The following is a 15714-nucleotide window of genomic DNA, read 5'->3' on the forward strand; positions in this document are numbered from 1 at the left end:
TGGTGTTTCTTTTTTTATTGTGTTGAAGTGAACATTTACATATTCATTGCATTTGAAACCTTGAAAAAATCAGCATTTTATTAATTTCTTTCTTTATGGATAAAGTCATAGCAAATAAATGTTTGTTTCATTTTGAATTCTGTGCCCTAGAAACTGATACACAAGAATAAACTAATTGAAATTAACTTTGGGTATATTTAGCTCCTTAGCAAACTATATGTAATGACAGTGATCTGCACAGTAACATCTCTTCTTTCGCAGTATTTCCAGATCTGTAAAGAGTTAATAACTTAGCCTTTTGTTCAGCTGTTGCTGGATGAACACTGGAGGGTCAAAAGCAGCTTTTAGACTCTTCCTTCTATACCAACCAACTGGTCACATCATGAAAGTGCTCTGTCTATAAGAGTAAGCACTGGCTTGGAGCTTCAGATGAGCTTTGTAGTTTAGTTGCTTTAGGATGGGGTAGTAGTGCTGTGGCATGAGGTGATTTCAAAGTTTGTGTATCATTTCTAAAGAATTAATCAATTATCAGATGTTTTGGGTCTGTAAGATATAAACTGTGCCAACAAATGCTGGTAAGATCTTGGTTTGTATGCAAGAGCCCATACTTTTTTACTACAGATAACCTCACAGAAGGAGGCATAGTTTTCACTCATAAATATTTTTATAAAGCAGAAAATGTCTATTTTATCAAAAGTTATCGGATCATCCGCAGGGAGAAGGAATTCTGCTGACCTGAGATACTCTAGAATACGTGGTTTTATTGCAAGGATCATGGGTAAAAAGGGCCTTGCCTTCAGCCACCAGCCTCGGCTGAAGAGAAGTCCCAGAGAGAGCAGGAGAATGAACAAGGGGGTAAAAGTTAAGAGAGAAGGGAGTGAGTGAGCAAGGAAAAAGAGAGAGCAGGGATATGAGATAAGAGAGCAAAAGAGCAGAGGTAAGAGTGAGCTGGGATCAGAGCAGAAGAGGTAAGAGAGGAGAGGTAAGAGCAGAGTGAAGAGAGGGAGGTCCTTATTACAATGCATTATATCTCCTTTTGTGATGAATATTCTAATTTACAGTGACGAACCAATAAAAGACACAAAATCCTATAGAATCTACATATAGCCTATAAGAACTACTACATTACCATACTATGTTATATTTTAAACTCTAAAAACTACTCTTTAGACTCTTCTGTTTTGCTACATTGACCTTTGGTTTCTTAGCCAGCAGAAAGGTATCATTCCATCAAAAAGTATTCTTCTTCAGCTAGCTAGGCTATTGTTTTCAGGTTATATAGTAATTAAGACTCGGTATCCTACAACTCAAAGTAAGCTTCCATTTCTATTTCTATTATAGGTTTCATATTTTCAGAATCTTTTGCCAAACAATCATATTTATAAGGTCTCCCTGATTCATCTTCCCCGACAAAAAGTAAACCTGATTCTCAGTAATTGTCAAAATGTATCTAGCTACAAGCAGAAAGTGATAGAGAGGAACCTTCTTATGAAGAAATTTAATTTGCAGAGGTTAACATTGTATAAACAACAAACAGCTAGTCATGTGCATATACACATACCTGGGGTCTGATACACAAGCTAAGTAGTTCTGAGAATGTAAAATGATTTGTCCTAAATATCCTGTTTTATAATGATGTCACCTCTCTTCACAAAAATTTGTATAAAATTTCACTTTATCCCTAAGTGTGTAAGTTAAAATTATTTGAAAGCAGAAATTGTGTTTATAGTATGCTTCTTAAAATACATACTGGTTTTGCAGAACAAGAGAGGTGAGTATGCCCTGGTTCCTTCTAAGCTTAAAAAGTCGACTCTTGAATGACCATAGCAGATTATAAGCTACCCATCTTTGCCATATCTGCCTGGGACAGGCATGGTAGGAAAGCTCTGCACACTAGTTAGCACACTAAATTAAACCATCGACAGGACTGTGGTAGTTCAGTCTACTGGAGTCTCCATCTTCTTCCACAGACTGGTAAATACTATGAAGTTTTCTGTTTCCTTTTCTTCTTGTGCACTGAGAACTACTTGGGTAGTCCCAAGAAACCAGTCCTTAAAATACAGCTCATAAATAGGCAATAATGCCACATTTCACTGTCAGAGATCTACTGTTCGGAAGGCTTGTAGTGAATGATTAGAGCAAACTTTTCATATTTATTTTATCCTAACAAATTGCAATTGATAATGCCACTCAGCAACAGTTGTTAGGTAGGGAAGATAGGCATGAGGCATTTTCTCAACTTACATTCCACAGAGATCACAGTTCTATTAATAAAAGCCATACAAGACCTCTCTTAGCTTCCTGGATACAATAGAGATTCATTTAGCAATGGTAGGAATATTGTATGGCATACCTATTCACCATACCACTTGGTGTCAGGCACCACATTTAGCATTTGTTTTTCCTTTGCAGCACGTAAACTAATGGTGTAAAAATGCTTAAGATAGTGTGAATATTCTTTTTTGAAAGTTCAGAAGGATGGAGGATTTTTTTGATGGAGCTCATCACTTTCTCTTGTATGCCAAATAATTTTGCCTAGTATGACAAGTGCCAAAGAAGAGTCATACTTCAAAATAAAGCCAATAAGGCACTTTCTTTGAAGGAAGAAAGTGACACCACATATTAGACAAATACCAGAACATCCTTTTTTGAAGAACATATTCTACCTTAAAGAGGTTTTGCTCAGAGTTATATGATGCAACTAAATTGGCATGGCCAGAGCCCTGACTTATTTGCAGCAACAAAAAGCAAGAACATCTTTTGGCAAGCATGTTACTTTTAATTCAAATTTTTCATTTTTTACATCCTTCAAGAAAATTTCTGAGGCTATAGAAACTTCTGGTGAATGTGTATGCTGGAGCCTGTTTGCCTCCCTGAAAGAAACTGATGTAGCCTGTCATGTGGATTTGTTTGTGGGTTTTTTTACTCTTCTGCGTACGTCAGGACCTCCTTGAGGTCCACCAGCTGCATATTTTGGTTGGTTTCATTCAGGTGTACCTCCTTGAAATATATATTTTTTTTTAATATGGACCCTAACTTGCCACCAACCTAAGTCCCATTCGCTTGCTTGGAGTGTACACTGTAAACTCACATGGAAATGCCCTTCATCAATTAATTTCTGTATTTTTCTCTGTGAAATGAATAGAAATCTTATGGAATAGTATAAATAAAAAAGGAAATTATGAACTCTGATGTAGTTTAAAACCTGGGGTTTTAAAGGTGCAAAGCAGTAAGACTGAAAGGCAATCCTGGAGCAATCTGTCTGCAAGGCTTTAAAGAGAACTGGTGTTAAAGAAAATATGCAGAAACCTGCAGTATTGGCTTGGGGCAAGCTGAGTTGTACCATCTGCACTGGTCTTCTTGCATTGGTGGGGCATAAGGCAACAGGGGAAGACCAAAATAGCATAGCTCCCTGAAGGTGATGTTCCTTCCTTCAGCCACTGGATTCTTGTGGCCAGGGTTTTGCTATTCACATTCCTCTTTTGTAGGGGATGTTCTCAAACATTCACAGTGCAGGCAAACAGTGAGTGAACTTCTGCCAGTTAGATGATCATGGCTTGGAGGGAATTGCATAGCATGCCTAAGTACTGAGCTCTGCTCATGACTGCAGCAATGCTGGCTGCTTGGCCATAAATCCTTTGTGGCATGCTGCATCTGTTGCACTAGTGGATGTTACTCTCTGCCATGTCTGGAGTCTTTCTGGCAATAGATATGCTCTCTCTCTTTATGGCTGTTCTTTCACTGTACTTGAAGATTCTCTCTGGGATGCCCTTTACTGCTTCTTTGCTGACTACTGGTTTAATGCCTGTGTCTTTCTGTCAATATCAGAAGCTTTGGCCTGCTTGGTAACTGATTTGCTTAGGTTCCGCACCATGACTTCTGTGATTTGGTTTAGCTTACGTATTAGCAAGCATTCTATGTTACTGCTGCCTTGTCTGCATATAGAATCTGACAGGTAAACATTGCGAACAAGCCAAGAAATGTAATAAATGTGTCATTGTTCTGTGTTTGACTTCTGGGAGACCTGAGACAAAGCCTTTGTCATATCAGAAGTTTAAATCTTTTTTCAACCATCAGTTATGATTCCCAGCATCCAAGAACACAAGAAACAACTGCAGAAATCTCAGGAGAAGAGGTAGGAAAATTACTAGCCAGCCAGCCATGCTGTTGCTAACATCATCATCATCATCATCGTCCTCCTCTTCTACTACTACTACTACTACTACTACTACTACTACTACTGATTTGAACTTCCAGCTAAGAGACAGTTATAAGATTGTATTAAAAGTATGTAATAGACTTTTTTAGTGCTCATAATGATGTAAAGAAATGTCATTTTATGCTTAAGGAACTAGTGACCATTCAAGCATTATCTGCCTATCTGCTGGTATTTGTCAAGAGGACTGGTTGGTGACCTGGATAATGCCTAAGTTTCTGGTTGCCTGCTAATGACTTATATATCATGCTTGCCATGAAATACGGCTTGATGCAAAATCTATTAAAAAAAAATAAAAAGTTGTTCCATGCCTTTCCCTGTTGTGCTCCTAGAGCTTTATCCCTGTACTTTTACAGTGCATTTATGATCCTTGGCATTGAGCTGGCACTGCAGAATGTAACAGAGGCACCACTGTGGCCTTGTAGGATGCTGTTTTTGTCAGCAACCACAGTTCCTCAATCCTTCCTAAGATTTGCTTCATCTTGGCATCTGCTACAGGGGGGAATGCTGAGGGTTCCTCGTTTTTGGCAATGTCAAATGACAGGCCACTCCTGGGGTACTGGCACTGAGCCACAGGGAGCCTGTCTATCATTTCAGCTTCGTGGTTGCAGGGTGTGGATCACCTGAGCAGGAAGAGTCAGTTTCTAGTCCTGTTCCAGAATTTGTTTGGCAGGTTCCATGCAGTCACTGTGACATAATAATCCTGGTCATGAAAACAGAGTAGCCTGAAAATATAGGACAGTTTGGGAAGCAAGGTGGGTCATCAGTTTGCTGGTTTGAGATGGTTGCACACAAAATACTGATCTGTGGCATTTGAAAATGGTGCAATTTTGTGCCATTTTTCCTAAGATAAATTATTGTTATAGGAGTTTGGACTCTATTGCATTGGACTGCATCATGTGTTGAAAGGTACAGGGGTTTTGGGTTTTGTTGGTTTTATTAACACATTTTTCCTGTGTTACCACAATTGCATCTCTGTTGCCTTAAAAATACTCCTGAAAATAGAATGACTTCCCTGCTGAGAGGGAGGAGCAAAAATTTACTTCTGTTTTCATTCCCACTTGTTAAGAACTGCTGCCCCTTTAAACTCAGAGCTATGTGCTGACATAGAAATGTTGAAACTGTACTGATGTTTCCTTTTACAAAAATCTGGAATAAAAAGATTTTGAAAGTTTCCTTTAACACTTCTTCCTCTGGGTTATAAATTTGAACAGAACTAATTATTAATGAAATGTAACATATTATTTAAAGCTTGTATGCTAAATTAGGTCAGAATTCCAAACCCATCAGTAAAGTCCTCCAGTTTCCTTACTCTCAGGCTATAACATTTACCCCTTCCCCTGGCTGCTTTTTTGAAGGTAACTGCCTTGCTTCCGTGAGTAACTGTAGCCTAATTGCTTGTTTGACAAGTCAGGAAAAATAATGGCCAACCATATTTTTCACATGCCTGAACACCTACTTAGACTTCTGTTAAAGGTTTTCTGGCAGGTTTTGGAAGTGTTTGATTATCTTCTATAGAAAAAATCTGAAGAACAGAATCTCAGGACTAAGCCTAAGTAGTTTTGTAGTTTTGAATGTTAATAGTTTTATTACCTAATGAAGTTGAAAAATACTGATTTTTATTTTATAGCTAGTATAGTCCAGGGCATTGGACTCAATCTCATGGTTGACATGAGAAAGATCTCACACAGCAATTCCATGTCAGAGGAGGAAGTGAAATAGCACAGTCTTCAGCCTTACTCCATGGTCTTAACCATGTTCAGTCCCTCATCTCAAGTGTATTAGTCCCTCATCTCAAGTATATTTTTTCATCATTTGAGATGATTTTTGGTACTGTTTTTGGTTTTGGGGTTTTTTTGGTTTTTTGTTTTGTTTTGTTTTGGTTTGGTTTTTTTACCATTTATTTGTGAACTGTTTTAATAAGACTTTTTAATGTTTTTTGCCTGGAGGTTGAATGGTTGCGCCTAGCAGAATTCAGTGAAAAGTTCCTTCTAGAGCCCTGAACTGGATAAGCTAAGCCTTCTTTAAAGCACGGAAATGCATATTTTTAAATGTCCTCTAGAGTATTCAAAGTAACTCAATAAGTGGCAAACATCTATGGAATATCTCTGTGTAACAGAGATGCTTTTCCTGTAAGCCATGCTTTGAAGGTGGAGGGTTTTGGGGGTGGTGTGACTGCATTGGTAGCTCATTGCCTCCCATGCAGTTGTCTGCACAAGGGAGCAGGTGATGCTGACTGCTGCGGGGCTCGGCCTCTTTGAAGCCGTGGCAGCTGTCTGTGAGCCTGTTCCTTGCTCCTGCCAGTCCCACCTCTCAGACTAGTAAGGGAGAAGAAAGGCTGGAATAAATGTGGGAAGCATTTGTATGAAGTACTTCCAGGTTTGTACCACTCCTGTAGAAGGACACAGATTTGTTCTCAGCTGACAACCACACCCACAAAACTCCTACAAAAATGTGTAGATTTTTTCCTTGCCAGACCACTGTCAATTCCTGCTCTGCAGTCCCAGATGCTTTGCTTGATCCTGATCCTCACCACTTTCTCCTGAGAGTCTTGGAATTCCATTCCAAATGGAAATTTAAAACTGAGATGAGCCTCAGAGCTATGGCAAGTACAAAAACTGTCAGTGTTTTTATTTCTCACAGGAGAGTAATGCTGGTATCTTCCTGCACAGGCACATGTGTACACATCCCTAGTATGCTCTCCTATTAATTCCTCTTCCAGTATTTATTTACTTGGAAGAAAGCACTACAAAGTAACACATCACTAGTATTAAAGTGATATATTTATAATGTCCCGTTTATAATGACCCTTTTTGTGAAAGCTCTGATTCAGATTTACATGCAGAGTCTGATTGCTGGATGTGTTGAAGTCTATTTCAGTCTGGGAGATATTCTGATTCATTCAGCTCGATAAAACCCAAGGAAAACAGTTTTCTGAAAGCAGCCTAATGTCTGTGAGAAAGCTGTTTTGTTATGTCTTGTGAGAAGAGCAGTAGCCCACCTGCTTCTGTTCTGCAAAGGGTGTAGCACTATTCTCGAGTAAGACAGTTCTCATGTGCTGTAATTTCAAGGTGAAATTTGCAGTTGCTCCTTCTTCTTCCCCTTACCCTATCTAACTATAATCTTGCCTCTGGTTTTCTCCTGAAGAAACCCAAGGGGAATATAGAAAATTTCATTAAATAAATGATCATTATTTCAGAATTTTAGGGATTAAGTTTTGTCAGGTATCGGAAAAGAGTAGTATTAGCGAAACTCGGTTATGTTGATTTGCTTGTTAAAAATGTACAAGTGGCTAGTTTTTGTATCTGTAGAAGTGCATAATGAGGAAATGCTACAAGGAAATGCCAGGGAGGTAAAGGAGACATTTTAACATGTTATTGTTGCAGAGAAATCACTGTCTTTTACCGTGATGGAATTTTACCATGGATTGCTTCTCTCTGCAGATTTCTCTTGTATAGTATCAGCCTGATACATAGTAGTGAACAAAAAATTCTACCACTCTTTCCTTGGTTTTGTTACTGTTTTTAAAAAGTACTGATCTGTGCTCCTTATGACAAGACTACAGCCTTACTTTCATAACATGATCAGACTTTCAAAAATTTTTTTTTTTTAGTCAAAACGCACTTTTACTCAGGAATTAGTTTCTGTTGACATTTGCAGGATAACTTACCTCCTATTAAAAAAAATACAAACCAAGAAACAAACCAGAGAAAACCAGGAGTGTTTCATAGTTTCATGGATAGTCCTGAATTCTAAGATTGCTCCTAACTGCACATTACGTATGAGTAAAACCTGATGCAGTAATAATTGTTGTTACTATTATTAAAAGAATTTCCATTCTGATGAAATAATTTCGGTTTTCAGTTTTAGGCTGCTTGGTATTCAAACAGCAAAACATTTGAATACTTATGCTTTAAGAATCTGTTTCTTTTTTTGTGTTAAATGATTAAAAAATTAACACCTTCTTTCCATTTAAATCATGTAAATAGTTAAGACTCATGCTGTAGCTAAGCTGATTCTTTCTCTGTTTTAAAAATAGAAAATGCTGGAGCAGTCCTTCCCTTCCCCCACCCTGTAGTCACTAGTCCAAGCTAGTAAATGTTACTGAATGGATTTCAGTGTTGTAGCCATTCTACAGTAAGTACAGCAAGATCCTTTGTGAAAAAGCGAAAGGAGGAAAAAAGGTAGTAGAAATCATTTGTGGATGTTCGTCAGACCAGAGTACCTGCACCAATGACAGACAGGCTTTCCTCGAGAAACAAATCATGACAACAAACACTGCTGCTCAGAGGAGCCAGAATCTCCCCAAAAGACGCCCAGAAAGTGTAGGGGAGTGTCCTGCCAAACGGAAAGCTAGCTGGGGTATTCTGACCAGCCAAGGTTAGTATAGCAGCCATTTCAGAAACCGGGAGCTGAAATATGCTAAGCTGACCCAATTTATGATGGTCTAGCTATGAAACTGATTTTGGGTTGTTTTTGTTTTTCCTAGCTGTAATGTAAATGCATGCTTTGGTTAGTGGCACTTTATTGTCTTGCATGGGTTAACACAAGGGTACTGAGGCTATTTTCGTTCTTTCTCTGCTCTCTTATCAGCTGATCTAAAATACCATTTCTTGTTTATCTGCCCAATTTGTTTTATGCAAGTGGTTAAGGCTTGACTTACCCTGACTTTTGCTGTCCTGTCACAAGGTAACTGGATACTGAAGGTTAATTGTTTACTACGGGGAACCAGGGAATGAAAGGAGGGGGAGGAGTAAACTTTACATAGAACTTTATGTGTAAGGAGTCTATAGATAGCTGAAATAGGAGGAAATAGAGAAACACAGATGACAGAATTATTGTCCTGTCCTAAGATACTAAGGACAAAGATATAATTGTAAGGCTTTGCATAGAGAAGTACTTAGGAGGTATTTAAGTTGCTGAACACTGACATTTTCGGCAATGAGAAATAAACTCTGTTAGACGTGTTTAGGACTCCTATTGCCTGTTCCATATTTTCCTGTATTTTTTTAATAGTCCAAGTATGTGAAAGGGAGCTTTGAATACTTGCAAGAATCTTAACAGTATTTTTTTAAAAAGAGTGTTCATAATTCCATTTAATATTGGTGATATCATTAGGTTTAGAGTGAAACAAAAAAAGAAATTAAGGAACTCAAACTTGACATTCATGATCATATGATGTAAAAAAAACCCTGGAAATGTTAAAATAATGACAGGAGTAGACAGGAGTGAGTTCATATATTGTGCAGAAAGGAGCTGTGAATTTACCACATAAAATACAGCTATATGTTGTCAGAATTATATTACATAATATATATATAATTATATAATATTTTAGAAATCAGAATTATTTTTTAAATACCTTTGATGATTTCCAGCATTGACAGTCTTAGAAATAAGCAATATTCAAGAATTTAAGCACCAGTTTCCTTATCTTCCAAGTAACCATTTGAATGCAATGATACTGAATGGTTGTATTTATTCATCAGTTTTAATACACAGAGCATCTTTTGCCCTCACATTTTTCACTGTTTGGGCTAAGATTTCCTGACCCTAACAAACTTTTATTTATGGTCATTTTAGCTTGTTAGGCCAGTAGTTTCCAAAAAAACTTGGACAATTTCCCTCAGCTGAAAAGAAATTTCGCAAGAGTTTATCAATGTTAGTACTAACCACTCCATTGTATGACTGAAGGTTAGGCTCTCTTGCTACTCTTAAAAAGAAATAGCTACAATTAGTTTAGTTTTGAAATTCTCAGAATTGAAATAAAATATGGAAACTAAAATTTTCTGAAGAATCTATCTTGACAGGGTGTAGCTACTCAGAGCCTCTTTGTGATTGCCATACTGGGAATATACATTTATTGATAGATATCCTGAAGTACTGAGAGACTTGTGTTGCACTTAAGGCTTCTGATTGTTGCAGTTTCCCTGAATAACAAGTATGTCTTTTATCAAGTCTGAAGGAAGCTTTTTTCCTTTCCTCTGTATTTCATCCATGGAGGTATCCAAATCTGACTTGGCTCTACAGGCACCCTTGCAGAGCAAAAGAAAAAAGACATACTGCAATGCAGTCTGTAATTAAATAGGCAGATTGGAAAATGGGCTGAAAGTGATGCAGAGGGTGGAATATATCATAGGATTGGCTAGAAGGGTGAAAGGATGGAGTCAAAATGGGAAAAGGCCTTCAGCCTACTGGCTTCAGGGGGCACAACCCCAAAATCTCATGGATGTGACAAAAATCACACACTCTGACCAGCTTTGCTGCATAATTGCTTGCTGTTGGGATTAGGCCCTGTGCTGCATTCACTCTCAGGCAGGCTGGGAAAATACAGAGAATTCTCAGCACAGTTTAGGAAAGATTGTTTCTGCTCTGGATCAAGGCTGAGACTGTGTTTGAGGAGCAAAATTATTCCAGACTTAAATCTTCAGTGTGTGAACCCAGCTGAGAATGTCCATATTCTTTTCTGTCAGCTTCTAGTTGGGAAGGGGACTGAAAAACCCTTACTTTGTTTGATTGGCTTGTCCAAGGAAATAATGACAGCCAAAGAAAACTACCAGAATATTACCACCTGCTCCTCCTACTCAAGTCAAATCTGATGTGGATCTGATAGATGACTGAATTTAGAGATTAATGTGATTTTACATCTTGGCATTCTAGCTAGGGCACACAGACTTTGCAAGCTATTTTGGGTTAGAAAAATATCCAGACAGTTGTTGATGCTTCAAGAAGATGGAAAAAACAGCCTCTGTGTGAGTAATGGCTGTGGAGCTGTGGCTGTGCTTTCATGTGACATGAGAAGGGGCCTGACACTCCTTCCCACAGGTGCAAGGCCAAGCACAGAGCCAGCAGTGACTGCTGCTGCTCCTACCATTGTCATTGCCATCATCTCCACATCACATAGTGTTGCTTCAGTCGGGAACCAAGCTAGCTGTGTTTGGGAATTGCTGTTGTGTTATTCTAGGCCATTTTATGGAGTTCCGCGGCTCATGTTTCTGTGTGAACAGTATGCTAAAGCACAGTGCCAAACACTCAAAACGTTACCTGTGCCACAGTGGTTTGACCATTCAGTGCATTATACCCCAGTATTCGACAGCACAGTCACCTGCTGTGCTCTCCCACAAAGCCCCAGCCACCTTACCTGTGCAATGTGAATGATGTTCTGAGAATGCCATTAGGTTTAAGCACAGAAAAAACATACCCTGTGTTTTTCTGTTTGGTGCAATGGTTAGAAGGCGTGCAGTGAGTGATAGGGAGAAAGGGTTAACATTCTAATGTCTCTAAAAGTAAATTCAATTCTTGTCTTTGCTTTGGCACCTATGTGTTTTAACACCAGTCATCTAATGTAAAAGCTTTTTGGCTGATCGTGGGTATTATTATCTAAAGCTGAAATTTCAGAAGCTCAGAGCTCTCATAACCATAATTAAACTGTGCTTTTAGCGTACACTCTAAAGTTTAAGAACTCAGAAAAAAAAGAAGCTGTTAGAATGATTTTATAATTCAAGCATCAAAACTCAGTCTTTTATAGTCTTAGTTATAGAATCGTATAAATGGATGATGTTCTAATGTGGGTTCAGCAAGGGAGTTGAAGTATTCTTTTGTTACTGGGACAATATTATGAAAAAGGTAGTAGGAAATTTACAATGTTACAGTGAGTTTATAGTTTGGATGACATGTCTTAAAGAGATCCCGCTAGATATGGAGACAGAAAAAAATTTGAATACTAACTCATTCACTGAATGCAACATTGGAATGGCAAAACTAATGTGTAGTCATGTGGTGCGGCTACATTGGAGGCAGAACTGTGTGGGAAAGTAGATTTGCTTCGTATGGGTTTTAGGAGTAGGAATTTGTTAGCGTTTACACTTGGAATGAAGCCCCCAAATTGTGAAAGCCTACATTATGATAAACATTGGAAAGTATACTGGTGTGGACCAATCAAATTTTCATTGTTTGTATGCATATATTAATATATACATATAGTATATTTAGTTATACGGTTATATGGTTAGAGAATTTTCAGATTATTTGAAATATTGAAATGACATATGTAAATGCCACTTGAAATACATCTTCTCTGTCAGACATATTTTAATAATCTATAGCCTAAATTCTGGTTCTCTTGGAGTTCTTCAGTGTTGACTGTTTAAACTTCATTTATTAAAGTGGCTTCTGTTTTTCTGGTCATGTTTAATCGTGGTAGTTAAGCATCACAGATGTATTTCTTAAAGTTTAAATCCTTCATTGAAGACTTTCTCAATGGTTTTCAACACCACATGTCAATTAAGTAGTTGACATGCTTCTTTATCCTACAAGGGATTTAGACAAATGAGTAATTTTATAGTGCCACAGTAAAAATCTGTTAGAACCTAATTAGATATACAAAATATCAGACACTTTCAACAACTGAAGCGAAGCAATTCTGTTGCTCTTAGGACTCTGATGCTGCAGAGTTTTTCTCTTTAGTTATTGGTCCTCTCTGTTGCTTCAGTTGCCAGAAGCTGAAGCACTCAGAATAAAAGGTAGCAGTGCTTGTCTCAATAGACAGTCTTTTTGGTTTTGGAGAAATAAATATTAGCTACAATGCTTTCCAAATACTCTGTGTTTCTCATCTCCCTGTAATGAGCTGTGTCAGACTTCTATTTTCAGTTCTTTTTTTGATGATAGTGCTTCTTCTGATCACTGGGACTCGATCTATTTAGCTGTAGAGCAGTAATTTTTTAAAGTGCTGAGCTTTGGTATAAATACTCTCCCAATGAAGTCAGCAAGAAGAACTTCATTCATTCCAGTCGTTCTTTTGAAAATCTAACCTTTAATGTACTTTTTATACTGCGTTGGGGGTTGGTGTTTTGTTGGCATTTTTTTGGAGACTTCACAAATTTTTAGAAATAAATATAAAAGGAATTACATTACTGGAAGTAAAGACTGTTGTGAAAATATTTTTACTTAGTATTTTACTACTATGATTATAATTGCACGAATGACTTATAGATAATTGCAGGTAGATGTAAAGGAGTGAAGTCTGTAGGGAAATGTGGGGAAACTAACATTAATGACTTTGAAATGAATCAAAGTCAGAACTGCAAATCCCTATTTTTAGACATTTTCACTGCTGAGAATAGCTATTAATGCCCCAATTCAACAACCAAAGAATATTTTAGAACATAAGTGAAGGAATAGTGAACTACTAAAAGAAAAACACAGTTCAGGTACAGCTCAAACAGCATTTGAAACATGTTCAAATTATCTTTGCTTTTCATTTCTAGTTGTATTATGAGTAAATAATAAAATAACATAGGGGCATTTGGCAGTGCTTCCCTTATAATCTATGTACTGATACTGATTTTTGAGGATAAAAAAACTCTATCTCTTTGCATGAGGTTAAAAAAGAAGGAGTTTGTCCTGCAGTTTATTCATGTCAAGGTTCTCTTGATTTCACTGTGGGTTTCTCTTGTGTTGAAATTCCAGTTAATCTGTTTTGGAAAGCCAATGCACAGATACTGGCCCTTTGAGAAGTTGTTAGGTTAAAGAAAGAAATGTGAAAAACTAACAAAAAAGGACAGCGGTCCTTTACCATAAGAAACTGACAACTTGTACACACTCATGTATTCAAAGCTGTATTTGCTGAAGGCTGGAAGTTCATATTACAGGGAGCTGCTGATCTTCCAAACATAGCCAAAGTGTTTAAGAACAGGTCCAACTAGCAAGAGCAGGTTCTTTATTATTTTTATTTTAATTTTTTTTTTATTTTCCAGATTGAAAGAAATGAGTAGGATTTATAATTGCAATTGGCTGGAAGTGCCATGGGGAGATGGAGATTTAGGTATTGTATAATTGTAATTTTTTTTTTTTTTTTACTTCACCTGTTAATGCAGTGAATATACTTATTTTTTCTTGTTAATGCTTACAAAGCAATGATGCTTTGTAATAGTTTGCCCTTCTGGTAAACTATACATCAGAGAACTTGGAACTAATGTGACTTCTGTATATAGTTAGAGATACTTTGTATTCAGCATCATCAGAGACAGTATCAGTAGGGAATTAATGCATTATCAGTTTTGGAAGAGACTATGTTTGCTAATACTGTTGTTACAAACACAATGAATGAAAGTGTTTATATTTTTGTTAATGACTTCTGAGAGACATTGTAATTTGTAGATTAGCAGAAGGCAGTAATCCAGGCAAAGAATTTAAGAACCCCTTTGATTTTATTTATGATAAATGTTTATGTTGAACATATTCTTGTCCCTGTGGTATTTAATGATGAATTACTATGTATATCAACAAATCAGTTGGAATGGGAATTTTCCTTTTCCAAACTTGATTGGCACAAAATAGTTCTGCAACATTTTGCTTTTAGTTTTGTTTTGTAGTAGAGATGATGCAAGTATTTTGCATTTTATGGATTTATCAGAAACAGCTGGCTGCTGAATGTGTCTGCCTGAAGATAGGGATATAAAGTGGGTCTAGGTGCAAACCAGAGCTTACAAGAGGATCTGGCATCATTTGGTTATCAACTGTCACTGGAGTAATTAATAGACATTCTTCTGATCAATCCAAGATGGAAGCAGGTGAAGGGAATAAAGGTGAAAAATTGTTGCTTTAAGATCTTACCTGCATCTTTGCTGTGTTTTTACATGGCTTCAAGAAAGTCTGAAATGTAAGTGTATTTAATGGGCATAAAATCTTTATAACTCTTATGATTTTATAAGATAGTTATCTGCATAATCAGTTAAGTGTCTTTTTTTTTTTTTTCCTTTTCATTGAGTAGGATAAACAGTCAAGAGATGTTCTCATCTATAGCAACAGGGGGACAAAATACCGAAAGCAACCTCTAAATACAGATTTCAATTTGAGGAATTTTTTGCAGCAGCCAGCAGGAGAACTGAATGATTGTAATTCATTAAAATTAGAACTTGAAAGTTTCTGAGCTCAATTATTTTTTAATGTATAATAGCCCTTAAAATCTCAATCACTTTGTGTGTGGGTTTTTTAAAATTTTGTTTGTTTGTTTGGGGTTTTTTGTTTTGGGGTTTTTGTTATTTGTTTTATATTTTGTTTTTGGTTTTGTTTGTTTGGTTTTTGTGTTTTGTTTTGTTTTTGATTTTTTTAATTATTCAGAATATCAATAAGAATTTCAAAACCTTACATTAAATAAACCTAAAGTAAAAAGTACAGGGAATAATGTGTATGCATGTGTATGTGCACACACAGATGACCACCAGAGCTTAGTGCAAATAATTCTAACGAAGTTTTAAAAGCTGGATCTTGCCAATAGTCTATCTACTGCCATTACTGAAAGATTTCAAGGAGCTTCCCATATACAAGATACTCTGACATAATAGAAGTCTCACTGCTTTTTTAAAATCAGGTTTATAGAACTTTACTTTCATATCTTTAAACTTCTGTGATTAGCTTTATGTTGTCTTATGATAATTCAAGTAATCATCTTTGCTTTTGTTTTGCCAAGTTTTTGATCTCAGTAGTATTCAGTAGTG

At 36.9% G+C, this 15714-nt stretch overlaps 1 protein-coding gene across 7 annotated transcripts in view; it reads left to right on the forward strand.

The window, feature by feature from the left end:
- ASB5 (ankyrin repeat and SOCS box containing 5) overlaps positions 1 to 15714 on the forward strand; it is a 41353-nt gene that overhangs the window by 16761 nt on the left and 8878 nt on the right. For 4 of the 7 annotated variants that reach the window (XM_066185941.1, XM_066185944.1, XM_066185939.1 and 1 more), the window contains one exon: positions 13972 to 14039. The exons of 1 other annotated variant lie outside the window; for it this stretch is intronic. In XM_066185941.1, coding sequence (XP_066042038.1) covers positions 13982 to 14039 — 58 coding nt within the window. In that variant the 5' untranslated portion in view covers positions 13972 to 13981. Of the gene's footprint in view, positions 1 to 8348; positions 8597 to 13971; positions 14040 to 14632; positions 14803 to 15714 lie in introns of those variants that run through there. 2 more of the 7 variants (XM_066185940.1, XM_066185943.1) reach the window with 2 other exon arrangements.

The sequence above is a fragment of the Chamaea fasciata genome, unplaced genomic scaffold, assembly GCF_029207755.1.
Source record: "Chamaea fasciata isolate MVZ Bird 193981 ecotype frontalis unplaced genomic scaffold, bChaFas1.0.hap1 SCAF_6, whole genome shotgun sequence".
NCBI classification, from domain to species: domain Eukaryota; kingdom Metazoa; phylum Chordata; class Aves; order Passeriformes; family Sylviidae; genus Chamaea; species Chamaea fasciata.